Here is a 22,510-nt window from a genome sequence, read left to right on the forward strand (position 1 = left end):
TGTTTATTGGCCTGGCATGTTCATGAGGTCCTCCGGCTAACTTTGATAGGGTCTTGAAAAATATGTCATAATAAAAAGAGCAACCATGTGAATATTAGGTGAGGGGGTCAACTGTATTTATATCTTGTCTATATCATGACCTAAGCACTTCTCTAGTAGTTAAATCACATGTACCTTCTGTCCTAAGCCGCTGGCTATCACAGAAAGGGCGTAATGTATGGGATGGGAAAATATCTGCAGACTTGGCATCCTATCAGTATGACAGGCACATACGTGGTATTGGCATGAAACCCTTGCAATTTCCCTAAACCTCCCATTTCCTGGTCCTCGTCCCTAACATACACTTTTTTGGCGCAGGTGTGCAGGTCCCTTGGGGGAAAGGGTTAGCGAGAGTCTGTGGGGTCCGCATCCCTTAACATACAACTCTTTGAGGTGTGCGTGCAGGTTCCGGGGGAAAGGGTTAGATAGGGTCTGCAGGAAATAGAACCCGGATAGAGAGGGAGAAAGTGACAACACATTAGTTCAGGACTCTAGTCCATTCGTAAACCCACCAAAACTCTCCAGGGAACCAATAGCCCTACCTGCAAAAGAATAAACCTCACAGAATTAAATTCCTTCAGTAGCGTAACGTGCCATAGAAGATATACTTGGTGAGCCTAAACAACTATGTACTGACCATGTCCTGGTTTCAGTCCTCTACTGTGCAGCAAGACATAGCACTACTGGTCCAAACACAAAAACTCCTCGAAAACACTCAACTAAACAGAAAACTACAACTGGAACTTACTTTTGATTCTCAGTCTGAAGTTCTAAGCGCCTTTTGCTGCCTAACCACGGTCATCCAAGGGACTCTAACTAAATTTCTCTGTGCTCTATTCTAATGCTTCTTAAACTAAGTTGTTGTGCCTTGGTGCCTTCTATGAGCTGCTTCTCCTGATCCCCCCCTTCAGTCTAGAATTGTGCTCACTTTCTGTTCACAGTTCCAAAACATGCATACACAATTTTATCTCACTGTTGTAATGTAAGCACTCTTCATGCACTTAAAGATATCATCACACCACCACTAGGACACAGTATGGAGCTCTCCCGCCTGTCTATTAGTTTAGTCTTCTCTCCACAGGTCAGGAGAAGGAACAGCAGGCAGAGATGAGGCGATAGGAGAGCAAAGTGGGAGAACACACAGCAGGGCAGCTGGGATGACCATCAGAAGCTGGAAACAGCATTGCAAGAACCGAAGGTGGAGCTCTTGGAGTAACTGGGATGGAGGAGAACAACCCTCCTGCCCATGCAGGGTGACAGTAGACTGGGATATGTTGCGCTCTAGGCTGATAGTATATTAATTGTCCCCATTTCCTTCTAGAAATATCCCCATGCCATCACTAGCGAACAATATAAAAAGCTCCCCCCTGTTGAGAGCTAGAGTCTTCTATCCACGGGCCATTAGAATAAGCAGAGGGCATAGCTGAGCAGAAAAAGGAGCATATTTGAAAGTACAATTTGGCCATAAATGGATATATCTGAAGAAACAGTGTTCCGAGAGGGAGAGGAGGGAATTTAGAGGCATTGCCTAAAGGATTTATTGAAAATGTTTTTTTTTTTTAAAGTAAGCAATTTAGTGGCTCCTTAAAGGACCATGGCTGGAAATATCCACCAACTGCCCCATTACAGAATGGAATTGCAATGTGCATTACTGTTTACCTTGAAAAACCAACAACAGAAGCTGACATTTCATTCACACACGTTCATCAAAAAAGGCTACAAAAAAAAGATCAAGGCCCTCATTAGAGTTTGCTGGTACCCGGCCAGTAATTCCAGCGGTGTAATGGAAAACTGACCCTACCATCTCCGTGGCCCGATATCCCTGTATTACTGGAATATTACAGGCAGCGGAGATGATGCTAAATTCCCATTCCATGAAATTCCATAGGACTCCATGGGATGGGATTGCCTGAATCACCGGCACTGGTGTTACCGGTGCCGGTGATTCAGGCATTTATAGGGGCCTGATCTACCAGCATGTCAGGCCGACATGGAGATCCGTGGCCCCCACCGGCGAACTTTTGTTTTGCCAGTACGGAAAATATGCTGGTGCTGTAATTACCAGCATTTGGTTCCGGCATTTGTTCCAGACGGGCAAAGTCATAATGATGGCATTGTAATGTCTATAAAAAAAATGCATTGTTTTTCTCATGACAATCACCATTAAGTGTACCCCAAAAACACAACGTTACCACACATGAACATTAAATAGCCACAAAAAAGTTACTTTTTTTGTTGTTTTGAGTTTTTCTTATTTTCCTTATTTACTTGGGTCAGGTGTCCTTACTAAGCCTTTGAAATGTAGTCTTGTCAATGAAATGAATTTGTTTGGATTCACAATTAATTAATTACACTTATTTCCTTGTTTAGTTACACTTTTTAAGGATAAACATATTCTTGTTAGAGTTGGTTGCACAAAGCACCTTAAAAGAATTAGATTTGTTCAGGATATTTGAATGAAATTGTTATTTTAGAGGAATGTGTTAATTGTATGATGTTGTGTGATTTGTGTTTTGATAATGGATAGTGGTTAATTCTGTGACTTTCTTTCTTCCATCTCATATGTTATTGAGGTGTCTTCCTTAGTTTTTCATTAATTAATAAAAACCAACAAAATAGTAGGGCTAGATTCTATTATATCCAGTAAACATAGCATGATCATATTCCATTATTCCCAGTTAACAGGGTAGAACCGTAGGACACACTTAATTATTCTCAGTTAACACAGTTGGGTTGGATTTCATTGTTCCCTGGTAATACATATGGTCAGAATACCTTGTTTTTAGATAACACAGCAAGGCAATATTCCAGCCTTCCTAGTTAACATGGGATAGATACCATTATTACCTTCACCCAGAAATGGCAGATTGCAATTATTCTCAGTTACACGGCACTGCCGAATACCATTATGCTCTTTTTAGGCAGAATGGCCATGTACTATTAAACCCAGTTAACAAAGAAGTGACATATTCCATTATTCACTGTCAACACAGGAGGGACAAGTTCGATTATTGCAAGTTAATACAGCAGGAGGGCTAGATTGCCTATGACCCTTTTTTATCACAGCAAGGCCAGCGTCCACGAGTCCAGTTCACGCAGCATGACTATACCCCACAAGAAGATTTAGCACAAAAGACCAGTGTTTGGGCTTTGTCATAGCTCCCATAGGTGCAGCATGGACCTGCTCAATGTTTTTGCCTCTCCCCCAACAGTTCTTTCGCTAGTTCTTCATCCAGGAGAGATGACCAAATGCTTAATTTTTGACCCTACCATCCCAGGTGGTGGCATTGCTACAGCCTCCAGACATATGAGCTACACAACTGGAACCTCAGTCAATGCCAGCATATCCTGGCTGACACTGTATGATGCCTCCCCCACTCAGCCTGCTAGGCATCGTGCACCCCCCATTCTAAAAGAGGCATGTGGTCAAGGCTCTGCACCAATCATCCTGTCAGTCAACAGCAGACAGCTCTTAGGTAGAAGCATTCAGGGCTTGGCATTAGGACTGATCATGGAAGCTGCTGCTGTATTTTTCATTAATTGATCCTATATGTGTTACTTTCTGCAGATGGCATGGGGAACTGATAAATCCGGCCATCCACTGCCCTTAGTAGCCCAATTTTCAGTCCATGATAAACTATTTAAAATTTAGGAGGCACAATTTGGCCGATTTGGACAGCCTGTCCTGAGTGGGGGTCAGCCTACTTGAAACACAGTCGGGCCATAATAGTTTCTTCATAGAGTCTAATGAAGTTAGCAGAAATAAGTTGCACTACAAACCATAAAGCTGCAAGCTGCTTCTCTTGAGAAGTGGAGTTCGGACCAGAGTGGGATTTGAGCCTCATGGCATACCTTAATAAAAAGAAAATGAAATTAAATCAACTTAAATCACCTTGAGAACACCATTCAACCTATTTGAAAAATATATGTATTAGATGATATATATATAAGACAAACATTACTTACCCAATAATTTTCTTTCTGTGAAATATGTCTGCCTAGAATCACATGCTATGTATGGCCTGCAATCTAGTTGTTGGCTCAGAGTATGACATCATTTTTCAAATTCAAAAACAGGGTGTCGACAGGGGCACTCCTATCAACCTATCCCAAGCCTTTGTGTACAGGCACCCTCAAGCATCAGATTGTATTTTTTTCTGCCCCATTATTGCTGTGCATGTACCTGAGATTGTAGCTCATTTTTTTACATGCAATTCTAAGCAGATACAAGCCACAGAAAGATGATTACTGGGTAAGTAATTTATTTTCTGGGGCTTGTTAATCTGCTCAGATGCACATGCTATGCATAGATAAGCAAGCAGTACCTGAAGAAGGAAGCAGGCAAGCAGCAGGAGCAGTAGAGATACATTTTTAAGAACTGCTTTCCCTACCTAAAAATCTGTTGTTTGTCGACACAATAGTGATGTGAAAATGTAGGGACTGAACTCCAAGTTGCAGCCTTGCATACTTCTAGTGGTACATTAGCAATACAAGCCAGTGTTGCCCTGGTGCTTCATGTGGGATAGACTGGACCCTTGGTGTGAATGGGAATGATTTTTGAGCTAACAAGTAACATAGCTGAATGCATTTGACAATCTATCTAGAAATAGTGGCCTTAGTTACACTCTGCCCACTGTAAAGGAAACAAAGATCTGACTTGTTTTCCTTCGTTGTTTATATCATTAAGGTAGAACATCACTGCTCTACAGAAAAGCAATGTGCCAAACGCTCTTTCTCCCCTACTCTGGGGATTTGGAAAGAAAGAAGGCAGTTCCATGGATTGACATTGCATTTTTAAATGTATTTCGGAGAGAAGTGGGGGTGAGTTCTTAAAACCACTTTGTGCCTGTGAATGGAGACAACATGTTCTGTGACAGAAAGAGCCTATAGTTCACTCACCCTTCTAATAGTTGTCACTTCTTTTAGAAAAGGAACCTTACATTTGAGGTCTGTTAATGTTGCCTGGTGCAAAGACTCAAAAGGAGCCATAATGAGCCTTTGCAGAAGGGTGTTGAGATCCGAGCTAGTGCGTGGGTGTGGAACTAGGGGGAGAATATGCTTCACGCCTTCCATGAAAGTCTTGACTACTGGGTATTCCCACCAGGATATTTTCTGTTCAGATGTAGTGTAGGCTACTAGCACTGCCACATGAACCTTAAGGGAGTTAGAAACCAACCCTGTATCTAATACGCGTACCAGGTATATTACAATACCCGTAAGTGTGCAGTCAATAGGGCTAACACCCTTCCAGATGTACCATATTACAAAATGTTTCCACGTGTTAAAATAGCAGTGTGTAGTGTTGGGGTTTCTGGCCTCCTTTGGTATTTCCATGCATCTTGTTGGAAGTTGCAAATGTCCAAACTTAAAGACTTCAGGAGCCATACTGCCAAGTTCAGTGTCTGTGGGCATGGGTGGTTTAATTGTCTAAGTTTCTGTGTTAGTAAGTTGTGAGCTATCTTATGTTTAACATGTGCTGTAATGCCATCCTTATGAGATGAGGGTACCATGTTTGTCTTGCCTACATTGTAGCAATCAGTACTATAGTTAGCTGTTTGTGGATTCGTTTTATTACTACTTTGCGAAGTTGACATGTCGGGGGTGGAGGGTGTGAAGCGTATGCAAACATCACAGACTATTACATCCAGAGACATTCCTTAGGGGCCCCTTCCCTTCTCTGGGCACCTGGATATAAAGTTGGAGCATTTGGCGTTCTGGGTAGTTGCGAACCACAATTGGTTCACCCCACATCTTGAAAATCTTATTGAGTATGTTCTTGTTGATTTGCTGCTCATGTTTTTGCGTTAGCACTCTGCTTAGGTTGTCTGTGTTAGGCAGAGTTTGTATGCAGTATCCTTTGGGACCACTACACACAACTAAGACTACAGGTGTAAGCAAAACCAACCTTTGGTATAAGTCTGTACTACACAGTTTTTGGTCGCGGAGCTGAGCAGCCAGGCTTATCTCAAGAGAGAATGTGAGCTTGTAATGAGGTTACACAGGGGTCTACAATTACAAGTGTTCAAATAGACCTACACTCAAGGTTTCTTGGTAAAACACTTATTAATTTATTTCACAGGCAGTTATAAAACATTCACAAAAGGAGGCAGTACATATCACACACAAATATGCTTCAGTACTTAACACTAGAAGATTCTGAGGCATTTAAACTACTTTGAAGGAGGAGCAAAATGGCATTCAGAATACTTTGAAGTAGGAGCAAAAAGGCATAGGTTAATAGAACAAAGGTTACAATTATTCTTAGAAAGTGCAGAGGCTTTGAGTTCACCAGAGGAGTTGATTCAATGCAATAGGTTAGGTCAAAGTCAATGGGCTAAAGCCTTGGATAGGTAAAAACGATTCTGGTAAGTAAATGGTAAAGTCTCTGTAGAAGTTCTCAGAAGTAGTTTGTAAAAGAAAGAATCATATGTTGCGTCACAAGCTGATTAGACCTGCAGGTTGGGAAAGTGTCAAGTACTTTCACCGCGAGAGGTAAGTACTCTCAGTCCCGTTTCATGGTACCTTATAAATGAATAAAAAGATGCAGCTGAGGACTTCTGTTCTGGCAGTTCCTGCAGATCTTGCTGTTTCTGAGCCTCAGTCGTGGGGACAAGAGGGAGGATGTCGGGGGACTCCTGCACTGCACTTGGACTGAACAAAAAGCTGGCAAATCTTCAGTTCCGGTAGCTGTAGACAAGCACACAAACTGGTGTCCCTCTTCCAGGTTATTCGGTTTCCTACAGCACTCTGAGGAAAATACAACCAGCTCCGAGAATGGTATTCAAGAGGCTTAGGGTTTGAGTTGATTGGTCCCACCAACTCAAAGGGAGAAGGCGTCCTTGTAGGGGCTTCTCTGTCGAGGTGAACTTGGTGATTTAGATCCGGCAGCAGGGCTCTACCGGGCAAACCAACGGTCCAGGAATTGCAGCAGCCGTCCTCTTCAAGCTCGTCTTCAGTTCTTTCGTTCCAGTGGTCGACTCTGCCTTCCAAGCCAAGAGACTTGCCTTTTATCCAGTTTCCTCCCATTCATTCCAGCCTAGCTGCCACTCACCCAGCAGGGTGGCTGTCCTTGCCATACAGTCAGCCAGCCAATCACGCCAGAGTGCATTTTGGTCTCCTAGGAGACTAAGCACTGGGAGTTTCGGGTACCTCCCTCACTTCCTGCCCATCCCAGACACTCGGGCGCCAGAGACGGTTTCCAGTCCTGAAGCCCACCAGAGGCGTAGGAACAAAGGGACCAAACCTGGTTTGGCACGCAGAGACAAACTCTAGAAGGACCTTTCCAAAAAGAAATGGGGGAAAAAGAAGACCTGGACCTGTTTAAACAAAGGGGGCTTAGACGACATCTTGAAATATATGGCTCCCGCGATTTAACGCTTCCAGTGTTTGCGGTCGGGAAAATCATGGTAGTTCGTTGTAAAACCACTGCCACCAGCTATTTCGAGAGGAAAGGATAGCATTTGACTGCTACATGAGTATCTAGACACAGGGGATACTAGGAAACCCCTCCAGCACTCTATTGTAAGATAGTGTGTGCTTGGTCTAGGAATTTAAAAAGACTAGTAAAGTTAATTGCACATTTTTCCTTTCTCTGGGAAACAGTAGTTTATCCCAGAGAATGTATTTAAACCTTGGGTGCAGCATGAAAAGGCTTCTCTGTGTCACTGCACTGAGGGTGCTGTGTGACACAAGTGAAAAGATGATGCCTCTGGAGTTGGTTAGACTCCATAACCAAAAAGAAACAAACACAGAAAACACATTGAATTGAAAAGTTCAAAGTCCCAAAGTTTAGCAAAAGAGCTGGAGGGCTCTAACGTAGAGGGAATTGGCACATTTATGAGAATTCTCCCTAACAGTCTGCAAGGAAGCTGCAATCTCATGGTACAGGAGGTTCCCAGGATGTAAATTCCCTTTTTGATGCATCATTTCCATATGTCTTGTGCTAGGACTGATAGTATTATTTAATGTGTCCTCCCTGCATGTTGTACAAAATTGCAGCGGTGTTGTCTGTATTGACCAGCATTCTGTTGTTTTATAGGGGGTCATTCTGAGGTGGGCGGTAAGGGATTACTGGCACCGGTAAGGAGACTGGTGCTGGTAATCCCCTACCACCCAATTCCGAGGTCCCTTAGCGGGAACCGTAAGGGACTTGTAGTCGGACCACACGTCCTTTACGGGTCCCGCTAAGGGACCAGGGCGCTAATAACGGGCTTGCTATTCGCGAAAACGTTATAAGCGCCCTCCCCATTCCCATTGAGCCCCATGGGGGCTCAAATGGGAATACGGAATGGTTTGTTCAATGGGGACTTACCGGTCCCTCCAGGGTCGGAATGGACTGGTAAATCCCCTATAACAAGACTGGACTCGGACATGGTATGGGAGGCAGCCATGGTGCTATTAGCACCTTGGCTACCGCCCCTCTCGTAATGACCCCCATAAGTCTTGTTTGAACCAATAATAGTGCAATTTCTTTTTACTGCTAGGGGTTCAAACACATTTATGTGTTTCTTTGTCTCTTTTTGTGTCCATGTGCCTTGTGCAGCGAGCTTTGGCAATGTGACCGCCAACCCAGCAGTGAGGCATCTGTACTCTGTTATTTGTACTGGTGGTTGCCTGAATGGTCTTCCTTTTAAAAGTTTTATTTTTCTCCACCAATTTAGGTCCCTCAATACCTCCTACAATGCCCTGTAGCCTATTTTAGTTCACAGTAAGACCCTGTAGCCTCCGCCTACCCCAGATGTCTCAGAGCGGTGGCTGACGCATGCCTTCTCCTTACAAAAGCAGGCAACATTTCCCTAGAACGCCACATAAATATAGCAGTGCCACACTCTGTATTAGCACTCCTCCTCAGGGGTAAAACACAACACCTCTCTTCTGCGCATCTCACCAAATATGAAAAACTGCTCCTTGCTTCCACCAACATCACTCTCATTAAATGCGCCTCACTCAACTCTGCCTCCCTTTTACCCACTCCAGATGACGGTTACCCGCACAACACGTTTGCAGCGGTTGATCTAGTGTCATCCCCACAAGTCGACCTCAAGGATATCCCGCTCCCAATGCTGACCTAGTTCTCTTTGTGACGGATCATGCTTAGGGATTCCTCTGGGATTCTCCAGGCAGGTATCGCTGTTTGTACCTCCTTTGAAGTGTTAGATGCCTTTCAGCTCCCATCAGTACAATCAGCATTAATTGCTGAACTCTTTGCCCTCACACAGGCTTGCACCATCGCCACACAACGCACAGCCACTATATATACTGATTCCCGTTACGCCTTTGGTATCTCACAGGACTACGGGACCCTCTGGAAGCAGAGAGGTTACCTAACTGCCCAAGGTACCCCATTCTTAATGCACCCTATATTGAAGCACTGCTTAACGCAATTTTGCCACCCACCGAGCTGGCCATTGAGAAATGTAAGGCCCACACTCGGATTTCTGAGAGCATTTCACAGGGAAATGCATTGGCTGACTGCTATGCGAAGAATGGACCTTTCTTGAATCTGCAAATCGATTTCATATGTCTGAATAAGTGTGCCTCCTTTGAGTATGTCCTTGTGATAATTGATAGGATGGACTGGGGCATCTCTGTTTCTATAAACTCTGATAGGGGCAACCATTTCACAGGACAAATTGTACAGAACATTTGTAATGCCCTAGGCATACTCCACTGTTCGTACCACCCACAATCGGCCAGATTGCTGGAACGCCAAAACCTGGACTTTCGAAAAACCGCCGTGCCAAAGTTTGCCATGAAACAGACATAAATTAGCCTGATGCCCTCCCTTCTTGTACTCATGGACATAAGAAACAGTGTAAATAGAGTACATGGCTCTCACCACACGAGATGCTCATCGGGAAGTCCATGCGTATGCTAGTTACTCTGCTACCTTCTCCAGACCTTTGTGATTTACAGCTGAATGATGATCTTGTTTCCTATTGCAAAAGACTAATGCTCGCTGTCAGTTCTCACTTCCAGCAAATCCAAGCACTGCCACAACCTCCTGAAACACTGTGCCACAACCTCCTGCCTGGGGAATGTGTGGTCCTGAAAGTGCATCAGTGAAAATCCTCTCTGCATTCCCACTGGAAAGGACCTTTCCAGGTCTTGCTGACAACCCACACAGCAGTTCGCTCTAAAGGCCATGACTCCTGGGTCCACGCCAGCCAGTGTGTGAAAATAGTGCCTCTGACTGATGACGAAGAACAATAAGGGTTCCAGGACAAAGACACTTCGCTATCTGCCAGCACCAAAGACATAGCCAAGCTGGAATCTTCCCGGGTCCAGGAAAAGACACCCCTCTTCAGCTACCCACCACGGTCCAAGCTGCCAAACCCCCGGCAACATCGCATCCAGCTCCCCTCGACGGCGAAGCTCTACTACCTGTCCCAAAGTATAACTTGTGGAGTGCTGCTACCATCGCAGGTGAACCCCACAGACCAGAAGCACGTCACTGCTACACCTGTCTCCTATGGGTGGCCCAACGCTCTCAACACTTTTGTTATCAAGCAGCTACAATAACACTGCGCGCCTCGAGAGTAGGTGCACACATCCTCCAGCCCAAGGGGTTTGGGGATCAGCTGAATGTGCCCAGTGCCTCAGCAGTAGGATTTGTTCTGCAGTTACTGATTTCTTCATATGCCATTCACATCATACTCACGTAAAGCATCTGTGTCTCCTTCTCGCTGGTGTGTGTGCCTGATTTGCATAATCTGCCTTATTCACCTGTCAGTAACCACCTGGCATGCCTAGCTTTGCTTTCGGCTTGCAGCCTGCCAGACGACCATAAGTGGAACAGTGGCATAATTTCTTCCAGCTCAATGCCTACATCATCGTTATTTCTGCTGGTATCCTGAACTTTTGCATCATTCTCTATCCTATCTACCAGGTCCTGTAATGATGGATACTCTTTGGAACTTTTGAGTACAAGGCCCCAATCTCATAGGGTTGGACTGCTCAAGCTAGGAATAATGCTATTTCATTATTAGTGCATTCGTCAAACATTGTCTGAGTTGTTTACATGCAATAGATGCACAATAAGTCATCCTTATGATTATTGCTCATTTTTCTCGCTTGCAGCCTACCCAGGCTAATATTCTGTGGAGAAGATACTGGCCCGGTTGGTGGGCTCGATATCTTATTGCCATCAGCTTACTTGATCTCATTGCCTCCTTTTGCCGCTTCATTTATTCTGCGATATTGGACCCTGCTCTTTCTTTCCCTCTTCACTGGCCTCCACGCTGGTCTCTTTATGTGCACTGCTATAATATATGCAGACCAGACAGGAGATTTCTTGAACTAATAACACCCACACTTGCACTTATTAAGCACACCAACATGTTGCTGTTCCTTCCTGTGCTATTGGCTCTGCAGTCCTACACCCAGATACCAACACTTTCCTCACTTCCTCAACTTCTCTTGGGCCTGTGCTGACCTGATGAATTCCTCTGATTGTTATGTATGCTCACATGCACCGATGAATGCAAGTTGAGGAATTCCCTTTATCCCTGTCCCATTCGACCTGGCTGAATGGTGTTATTACCTCGATCTCGAAAATGGAACTGCTAATGGGACAAACTCTGACTGCCCCCAATTAAACTATCATCTGCCATGATCACTATTCTACACCTCCTTCACCAATACAATACCTCCTAAAATACTGACTGCATTTGTTCCACACGCTTTCATCGTTTTCACTGATAACGGTACCATAGCAATGGGGGCAACATCATATACCTACAGATTCCACCATGGTGCAAATATCATCATCCTCCAACACCACCACAATATAAAGATCATTCCCGGTCACACTCACGTTTTAATGTCTGGCAACCGGCACTCCTCACTATTTACCTACAGAGGAATATATTTCCTTTGCGGCTCTACAGTTTACAAGTGGCTGCCCGCTAATTGGTCTGGTACATGTACCCTCGGTACATACGCCCGCCATCCGCCACGTGTCCCTTTTTCCAGGAGCCCACTACACACCTTGGTGTACCAAACGTAACATGGTTCAAAGGCCTCCTAGGGTTCCTGGTCCAAAACTTTGGCACAGCAATCAACAGAGCCGATCTACATTCCATATCACTTTTCCTCGAACAAGTAGCGAACAACACTGCCAAGGCATCCAGATTCTTAAAAGTGAACAAGTAGCACTCAGAACTATGGTACTCCAGAATAGTGTGGGATATATTTACCCTCTCAGCAGTACTTCCCCACAACACCAAGCTGCATTTCAGCAAAAACAGCAAAATGGCTGAGCTTGCTCCTGTGAGCACCATTGTCTCACACCAAAACTGCATTTTGCAGCGACAAAAGGAGGGCTGCACTGTTTTGCCAAGCGCCATTGGGCAAGATGGAACAGGAAGTACCCCGAGAAAGGCTAGTAGGGTGTGCACTTGTTTGTCTTAAAGAAATGGAGTGAAAAAGCAGCGCTGCTTTGCTGCAAGTTCAAACTTCCTATTGAAATAAGGAATATTTCACCTTTAAAATGATGCCGCTCTGATGCTATTTTTCCATGTTCTTCATCACACTACCTTTATCAAAAAGACCCTGTCATGCCCAGCCATATTCACATTGTGCTCCATCGGAAAAGAGCCTTATTCCTGAATGGCAGGCTGTGCCAGCCAAATCTAAGAAAATCAACAAAAGCTTTACTCAGCTGCACTGAAAAACGCTTACATTCTGCTACAAAATGTCAAAAATCACTGCTTGAAAAGAAAATCATAGCTTTCTGTGCACATGTCAATTTCATGAAGACTTTTGCCTTGTACAGACTGTTGTGTAAAACAAGCTGACTACAGCTACAGAACAATATTGTGAAGTAGATGGAAGATAAATCCCAGAAGCATTGACAACGTGTCAAAATGAGCTTTTACAAAACAGAGAAAAAAAATGCTTGTTTTAAAAAAAAGTACAATGTTGAATGAAAGTTTGTCCGTGCCTAGCAATGTAAAGGGGTTTGTTACTGGGGAAACATATATGGGCTGTTTATTCAACAGGCTTGTTTTGATTCAGGACAAAATAAAAGAAAAATAAAACTGTTAAACTGCATGGGGTGGATTTTGCAAGCTCCAAAAACAGGTTATTCCTGTTGGCAGAGCTAAGGCTCCCCCCCAAAAGAAAACACCATAAACGTCCAGAACATGTAAGTGATAATTGCTAAATTGGAAACCTTTGACTGACCAAGACAAAGAAGCTTCACATACTAATCAGACTTGGGTCTGGGCTGAGCCATCTTACAATGGAACTTCTAGGACACGGATGTGTGAAGTGAAAAATCACACCTACTTGTGACTTCTACAGGAAGCTTCAAAGGAAATTTCTGTGACAACCCTGGATTGAGGGGTTAGCTTGGAAGCCATGCCTGTATATGGGACACAATACTGAACATTGGGTTCCAAAGACTATTTTATAAATAAAACGTGTAAGACTTTTCCACAGGACTTTGCAAAAATGTGAAAAGTTAACAGTTTAAATGTGATTTTATGGGCTTTCATTTAAGACGTCATAGACTTCACTGACATATGGGGAATAGAAATGGCAGAGAATTGGGTATTATAAGGAAAGTATCCATGATGCCATGGCAAATTTTAATACTTACATGCCTAATGATAATCCACACCCATCTATAAAGTTATAGAATTTTAAGTAATATAGTTCTCATTGAAATGCGTGAAAAACTGGTAGAAGGGCGAAACAAGGTCCCACAACCGTGAGGATTGGACTGCTAATCTCTAATTGCAATATGTAATCTGCCCATGTGATTGGTTAAAGTGCCACAAATGTATAAATGTGTAAATTAGGTTATGACAGATTTTTGGCAAAAAGGACTGTGGGATGGCTATTTACCTCATAAAATGCAACCTCATAAACTGGGACTCCTCCTCGATGAGGCAACCAACATTGATTGTCCTATCCTCTTCTTGGAGATAAGCCTAGCTCAGTCCTGCCCACCAATAATTCTGTGATGTCACCATGCTCTATAAATAAGAGTGGTTCACAGAGCTCCAACACACGCTCTCCTGAATTTCCAGCGCCTACGTTCCTGATCTTCCACATTCATCCTGCCAGACTCCAGATTCCACTACAAGGCCAAAGCAAGCTGACCAGATTTCACTGCCAGGCAAAAACATAGCTGACTTTACTCCAGAAAAGGCCTAGATTAAGAAAATCCCACTCAAATCCCATTAAAAAGGGGAAAGGCTGTGGTACCTTAGCATCCTGAGTCCAGACCGCCGTGTCCACTACCTGTGCCATCCCGTGATCCGAATTACCCAGCTGCACTTGCCATCCGGTGACCAGACGTTTGCCCAGCTGTCTTTTGCCAGCAGAGTCCGCTACCTGGTGACCCGAGCGGTGCAGTGACCAGAACCCTGTTGACTGTTCCAAAATTCCCAAACCCAAGCATGGACTGTGAGTATTCCACATACCATAACACACAGTCTACGCCCTCTTGACCCATTTGTCTTTGTTCCACTCTCTAAGCAATCCTATCCCTACCCTGGTAACTCGTTAAAACTGTTAGAATTCTCTGTGCACCCTGTCATTGAATTTCCCAGCGTTAGTGCATCTTTCCTATTTTCCTTTTGTTCTGCATAGATCATAGGTCATTAGCGATATTTTGATTAAATAAATTAATGTTCCCTTAAGAAAAGGGCTACACTGTGTGAAGGGTTACAACTGCAGCGTAACTTTGATATTCACGGATGGCGTTCCTCTTAGCCATTAAATCTAGCTTAAGTAAAATGTGTCTTTCATTTTAAAATCGATTTTCTCTTTTTCACTGCTATATTTTCCTAAAAACGAACCTCCCTCTACCTTCCAAATCTCTCTCAATTCACAAGCTAGAGACCTATTTTCACCTCTGTATTGTCCCTGTGATATATATCTATCCCCAAGTACTGCATTGAGAATTCAAGTATTTCACCCGTTTTTCCTCAAATTCGTTTGTGACATTTTAAACGGGAATTGAGAAAAATGCAACTTTCCAACGTGTCATTCGGCTGCAGCATGTTCTAAGTTTCCACTTGTTTTTGAATGGTATGCTTCTTGTTGATCCCTTGCCTTGTGATTGCTAGGGTTTATGCATTACTGTTGTCGTGAGAAGTCATATTTGTCTCAAAGATTTAACCACACATTCATTATTTATTTATCAATTTCCGAGTGTCGTTTCATGCTATTACAAATGCTTTTATTTTGTGAGGGAAGGGCAGATTTTGATTCTGTTCACTGACTCTTATCCCTGACTACCTGCTGCTTCTTTCTATCCACTCAGAATTTGGTTATTTGTGGGTTGAGGGACCGTTGCAGGGGGAAACCTTAACTTGTGTGCTATCTATCCAAATTCAAAAAGTGCTCCTATTAAATTGTGCTTTGGATATGTTCTACCAGAAGGTTAACCAAGTGCATTGCTTCCATTTCCATTGTAATTATCGCCCCAATGGTGATTGCTGCCCACTATTAAAATGTGTGTGATTTCTGTGAATTCTAAGAATAAATAAATATTGTATTTCACCAACCGGCCTGGTTCATGGTCCATTGTGACCTGGGATATTTGTAAAAGGGGGTGTGAGACGGGTCGGGTATCGGCTCAATTTGAATTAATTGAAATTAAAGAAAAAGCATTCCGATTGAGCACTGCATCCCAGGCCAGGACCAAGTGTCCTGGTCCAGTGTGTGACACTGATTGGAATCCTTAACAATATAATGGCTCTCGATTATTTTCAAGCTGCCCAAGGGGCGACCTGTAAAATTATAGGACAATAATGCTGCACCTGGGTACCTGCTAACTCCTCCCAGGTTAAGGACGTCATAAAGCACCTCAGTGGTCAAGGGCGCGGCTGTTTGAGCGCAGAGGCTGACGGAGTACAGAGCAGCTAGAGGTGTATACCTTTTTACTCCTATATACCTGCCTTCGTCTTCATACCATTGAAGTGAGTGCTCCTTTTCTTCAGGCAGACATCAGCAAGGCAGCAGGGGATCCTTTTCCATCGTGCATTGGAAGCCTGTGAGTCTGCTACCATTTTCCCAACATGGTTTGTGCCGTGCCTTGCTGGAAGTTTCACGTGGCATTTTTGCAGGGGAAACCTTCGGTCGTTCAACACGTCCTGTATGGTAACCCTACACTGGATCTTATTGGAGCTAACAAGAGGAACGTCTAAAGAGTAATGAACAAGCATTTTGTATGAATGAACTGGTGAGGGGAGGAGGGAGCCTCAGACTAAGGGCCTCATTACACGGTAGGCGGAGGACCAAGGTGCTTTTAGCACCTTGGTCCATGCCGGTAAAATACTGGCACCGCCTTGGTGGAAAGGGGAATTACCGCCCTATTCCAAGGTTGGCGGGGCGGTAATTCCCCCTTCCCCCATTGCCCTTCCCCATTCCCATTTTTGCCCCATAGAGCTCTATGGGAATGGGGAAGGCGCTAATTACGGTGCCGCAAATTGCGGTACCGTAATTAGCATCCTGGTCCCTTTGCGGGTTGGTTTTTAACGCCTGCTAAACAGCAGGCGTTAAAGTACCTACCCGCAAAGGGACCTCGTAGTAAGGAGGTAAGGGTCAACGGTCGCCGGTACCATTACCGGTGACCGTTAACTCTTACCGCCTTCCGTGTAATGAGGCAGTGTGTTCCTTGAGCTGTCGGGCGTGCCTCCCCTGCCTTTTCTTTCTTTTTATTTTTTTCTGATTTTGCTTTGGTGGCACCTTTTGCTGGCTGCACTCGCACCTTGGACATTTATGCTGCAGGGTATTTTTGTTAACACCCGATAAATGGGTTGTTTTTATTTAATTGTAATTGTTGCAATAATCTTGACTACTCCCCAAAATGACAAAACAGAAAGCTGTAAAATCTATTTCTCCTAAAGGAGGGAGCAAGAGGGTTTATAAGTTGCATGAACCCATAAGGGATGTGAACACCATCATAACATAAATCAAGGATTTACTCCAGGACATATAAGGCCCAAAAGGTAATAGATCTGATGTATTGGCACCCACAAAACTATCTGTGGTATCGAATTGTGTGTCTGGGATTGATGATTTTGAAATTCTGCTGAAAGTGTAGCACCCGTGTTAAAACCCTTGCATCCATTGAATATGAATAAGAGGCTTGAGAAATGTCTCCACCCCATGAATAACTTTGAGATAGGGAAATATGTGGGGCAGGAGGGGGGACAGAATTTTGCCCTGTAACTTGAGACTAGCAGGCTTAATGGGGTTCAGATTATCGAACTCCATCCCAATAGAGCTGATTTATTATTACTGGATAGCCCCACCCAAACACATGAGGAGCCAGACACTCTTAATGAGTCTGTAGCTCTAGTCCAGCCCACTGCACCTGGGGGCCCTGATGAAATCCTGGTACATTCATCTAACAGATTTCAAATATTGGGTGAAGGGGAGATTTGGGACGGAGGTGATATGGAGCTACCGGGCATAGCAGCCCACATGGGAACGGGAGTAGGATCTAAAATGCTACCCCTAAGGCTAAGGCGATTAATAGGCCCTCTTGGAAGCAAGGGTACATGTGTACCCCTGATTAGCTCACCTAACTCCGATTTCCCATGGCCAGGAGAATGGTAGAGAGTGGAAGAGCATGCGTAGCACCGGCCCACAGAACCAATCATATGGTCATCACAGAGTTCGGGGGCCCATCCAATCACTCTAACATTACATAATGTAGCCAAGGTGATAAAAGGGACTCATGAATCGCAGAAATCTCTTACAAATAAATGTATACACTACATCAGGCACATAAGATGGTATAAATCTGTAATTAGAAGCGATATCATGTATTGTGAGAGACAGCGCCCCCACAGTGATGACGATGTGATCGTGATCTCCTTGAAATGGAGGGCATATTGTCCATTGAGTATTGGGCATAACCACCTGTACGCTCAAGAATAACAATTAGGCCAACCCCTAATAAACCATCTGAGGGGACTATGAGATCAAATCATACACAAAACCCAGTGGCCAGGGGTAATGAGGTTCCCAGGCAGGTGATTGGTGTCAACATGATGGGTGCAGATTTGGAGAGGGTGGATTGACATCCTTCTACACCCATAGTTCAGCTGCAACCAAGAGGGAATGAAGTAGGCATCATTTCATGGAATATAGCTGGGTTAAGGAAACAACTTAAAGCCCCTGATTGGTGCAGCTTTATATGGGACTTTGATGTAGTATGTTTCCAGGAAACAGGGTAATTATCATTGCTTTCCTTCCAGGGGTATGCAGTATATAGAATCCCTGCGATGAAGGGTAAAAAAGGCAGACCTTCGGGTGGGTTGTCAACCTGGATCAAAACTGATTTGGATTGGCAAACATTATCAATCAAATCTAGTTCTCCTGAGTGTGCTTCGCGGGATGGTGAATTGCTCATCTTTCACAATGTCTATAATCGGGTATCAAACAAGCATTCAGTTAATGCATTGGACTTGGTAAGGAGGCTTGTGGAATTAAGGGCATTTAGGGAGGGCATGATCTCTGTGATTGTATTGATGGGGGACTTGAATCTGCAAATCGAACCCCTATTGGACAAGGAGGGGTTTTGGGATGATTATGATGAGGCCTGGGATATTCCCGAGGGGAGAGCCCTTAGTCCAAGGAGGGAGCACCTGCAGTCCATGGCTTGTGCTGTCTTGCTCCTGGGCATGGGCTTAAGGGCAAGACTATGGGCCTCATTACGAGTCTGGCGGTAAGAAATAGCAATTACTGGCATGCCGGTACTAGCGTGTCCGTGTTTCACTGCCCCCGTAATCAACCGGTGATTACGAGTCTGTGGCGCGCATACCGGCATGCCGGTAACACAAGCGCCGCCATGCCTGTAAGGTCCTTACAGCCCCCAATAGCAGCATCATTGAATGCGCAGAGACCTCCACCGGCATCGCCGAATCCGCTAAGAACGTCACCGTTTACACCGGTACCGCTAATACCGGTACCGGTATTACAGCCACCGGAAGCAACGTCATCGCGCCAGAACGGGAAATGCGCCGGCGGCCATCTTTGAAAACACAATCCATTGCCATCCACTGCAGACAGGACCTGTTTCAGAAAACACAATACCCTGCCTGCCAGATCATGTCTAAGGCAACCAGAAAAGGTACCCTTCGCCTGCGAAAACCCAGGTTTAGCGATGATGAACTTAACATGCTTGCAGATACACTCGTCGAGCATTCCGACGTTGTGTTTTGCGCTGACCTGCACCGTGCAGCGCAAATTAGGAAAAAAACATATGGGAGGAGGGGGGCAGGAAAGTATCTGCCATGGGGACAAGATGGAAAAGATGGGACGCCCTGCAGCTGCGAGTGAGGAACATCCTGTCCGCCAACCGCAGCCAGGGGCAGGCGACAGGTGGTGGACCGGCCTCACCCATGAAGTTGGCACGGTAGGTGGAGACATGTAGCTCCGTGATGGATATGGAGGCAATTGAAGGAGTTGGCCATGCGGAGACGGGAGTCCCATCATTGGACGATGATGGTGAGTGACCGTTTGCGCAATACAGAAGCCACCACACACACCTGATATCCCAAGTACAAAGTTGTACTCCAAAAGGGAAGTAGATGTGAGCAAATACATGGGCCATCAGCCCCACCTAAACACATCCCTAAACCAAACACCACATCCCGGCCACAAAAACACACTAGCAAACCCAATGCCACAAACAAAATGACGACACAATTCCACACACAAACAACATATGCATGCACACACACACACACATCTCTGTTGTGATGCTATCATCACCATTCCATTAAATTGCATGCTACACGCCTCTCCACTACCAAATACACACTTGATACACAACCAAACAGCACATGGCACACAGCCCATGAGCCATGGATACAGCATGGAAGCCACAACACACCTGTAGGCCACCCAACAGACACCATGGACATCATGGCAGCACCAGAAGGGTGCTAATACAATTCCCCCGCCCCAATCCTGCAGGCACCATGTGTGCCCCTCAAACATGCAAACTACAATGCACATGACCCAAATTGTACCAACATCGATGCATACAGGATGTAAGTTCTCTCATGATTGATGCCCTGCCTCTCCATCCCCCACAGGCACAGATCCAGACAGCTACGGCGAACACGCCACATCAACAGGGAAGATACCTGCACGCATTGGCAGAGGTGAGGATGACGCCACCAGGCCATCAACCTCCAGGGCTCCAATGCGTAAAACAGGCTCATCTAAATCACGCACCAGTGCCCAACAGGGTGTACAACCCCAAGACCAAGAGGAGCAGCCACCTGCAACAGTCATACAGGAGCACCAGGCCGGAGACACATGTGCCACCAGGGCCCACTTGCAAAAAGATGCAGCGGCCAGAAAGGTCGCACCAATGAGGAAACTGGCCCCCCAGCAGACACCTCTTGCTGACGATGATCCAACCACAGTGGCCAGTGATGTGGAGGGTACGCATTCAACAGCCACAATTTCCATGGGCGAGGTGGCAGCCTCAGCAAAACATAGCGCTGAGGAGGATGATGGGCCTGGAGATGAACTCACTGCAGGACCTACCATGTTGTGGGATGGCCAACACACCCCTAGCATGCAGGACACACCACAGTGCTCCCCGGAACATGTAGCTGGTGCCCACAGCACTGAGGAGGAGATGGCTGATCATGGCTTCAGCCCTGTGAGGAGCATATCACCACCTCCCGTAGCATCTCCCGTACAACCATCTGGAAGCACGTCCATACGGGACATCGAGGGACGGCTGAGCTGAATGGAGGCCAGACAGCAAGCCATGCATGACATGGTCAAAGAGCACTTGGCCGAAGGGGAGGCCACATGCATGGCTAACAGGGAGAACACACAGGCAATCATCCGTGCAGTGAACCATGTGGCAAGGCGGGTACATGAGGGCATCTTGGCCTTCACACAGGTTGTCGACTGTCTGGCTGGCAACATGGCGCGACAACCTCCTGCCCCGGCCGAGCCACAACCACCATCGTTGAGCACAACACCTGCAAGCTCGATACAGACGAGCCTTGTGCGCAGGTCCATGCATAGTGTGAGCCGCACAGAGCTACAAACCCCTCCATTGAAAAGGGAGCGACAATAGCCAGGGACACTGGGACATGTTATGTGGCAGTCCTGTTGGACTCAATTTGGGCTGAGGGGCCATTGGTGTGTGGGTGTGTTGGGGGTGGGGAGCGTGGGTATGAGGGGGTTTTGGGGATTGGGGGGCGTGGGTGTGCAGGGGTGTTGGGGGGTGTGGGTGTGTGCGAGTGTTGGGGCGTGGGGGCGTGGGTGTGTGTGAGTGTTGGGGGGCATGGGTGTGCAGCAGTGTTGGGGGTGTGCAGTCTGTAGTGTGATGCGGGTGGAGGGTTAAAGGAATGGTTCGGTCAGAAATGTTTATTGGCCCTACGGGTCGGCCATGTGTTTTTAAGCCTAAGTCGCTCGATTTTAGAAAAATTTACTATGGACCTTACCCGAGTTTTCGTCCATTAAACGCACGCGAAAACAAGCAGCGGGGCGCATCCATTTTGTGATAATCCTATCACTTGCCCCATCGCCCTGGGTGATCTGCTTTTGCAGCACTAAATCATATCCCCCGCCCCTGAGCCTGACATTATCAAAACATTCATATTCCCTGCCTCTCTCCGTGACGTTACTGTGCTGCGTAGGCAAACGCGCCCAGTCGTCTTCTACGCGACTTCACACAGAACCCGGAAACCAACACAGATCAACTCACAACACAGCGCGCCACAATTCGGAATATGAAACTGTACTTTAATATCAAACAGCAATACGGTACATTAGGTAAAGTACATTTATTTGACATCAAATGTTTAGAGAATATTCAGCAATTGGCATATTAAATCGGAATTGAATTATTTTTCTTTGCTCTCGATCCGCAAATCCTCTAAAGTTTATTGTGAGTCACACGCTGTTCCTTTATGGTACACAGGGTTTTGGTTTTCGTTAAAAGAAGCACTTTGGTTGCACGGTGAATCGCAAGGCTGTTCCAGCATCTAGCCACTAGGCCACCGTAAAAGTTGATATGTTGCTTCTAGCCGCTAGTACTGCGTAAGGGCATATGCGCCCTTGGCGATCGTCCCATAAGATAGTTAATGTAGTGCAGTTGTTTACAAGAAGCTGCAGCTGGCGATTGATGAAGCCATCGGCCGGGGTCTGGTATAGGTGGCATTCGCAGTACGGTTGGATGTACCTGTTTTGAAAACATAAAAATTGAAATTAGTCTCGCCAGCCGATCTTTATTACTATTATTCATTTCATTTATTAGGGCCAAGGTGAAACTATTTGCTTGCAAGGATAGTGCAATGGAGTATGTTCGGCTCTAAAAGCAATGCGAAAACTGACGAAAGAAATCGAGGTTAACACACAATGTAATGATTTATTAGCGTTGAACCACTGAGAAACGACTGTTTGTCTACATGCGTGTCGAGTGGGCACATGCATGCCCATGTGCCCGGTAGAAAGACGATCCCACAAA

General features: G+C 45.4%; 1 protein-coding gene across 1 annotated transcript in view; it reads right to left on the minus strand.

The window, feature by feature from the left end:
* Positions 1-22,510, minus strand: part of AFF3 (ALF transcription elongation factor 3) — a 2,498,221-nt gene that overhangs the window by 90,489 nt on the left and 2,385,222 nt on the right. Inside the window, exon 17 of the mRNA XM_069636694.1 lies at positions 3,820-3,891. Within this exon, the coding sequence (XP_069492795.1) occupies positions 3,820-3,891 (72 nt within the window). The remainder of the gene's footprint in view (positions 1-3,819; positions 3,892-22,510) is intronic.

This window comes from Ambystoma mexicanum, chromosome 7p, assembly GCF_040938575.1.
Source record: "Ambystoma mexicanum isolate Mex_15411 chromosome 7p, UKY_AmexF1_1, whole genome shotgun sequence".
Taxonomy (NCBI): domain Eukaryota; kingdom Metazoa; phylum Chordata; class Amphibia; order Caudata; family Ambystomatidae; genus Ambystoma; species Ambystoma mexicanum.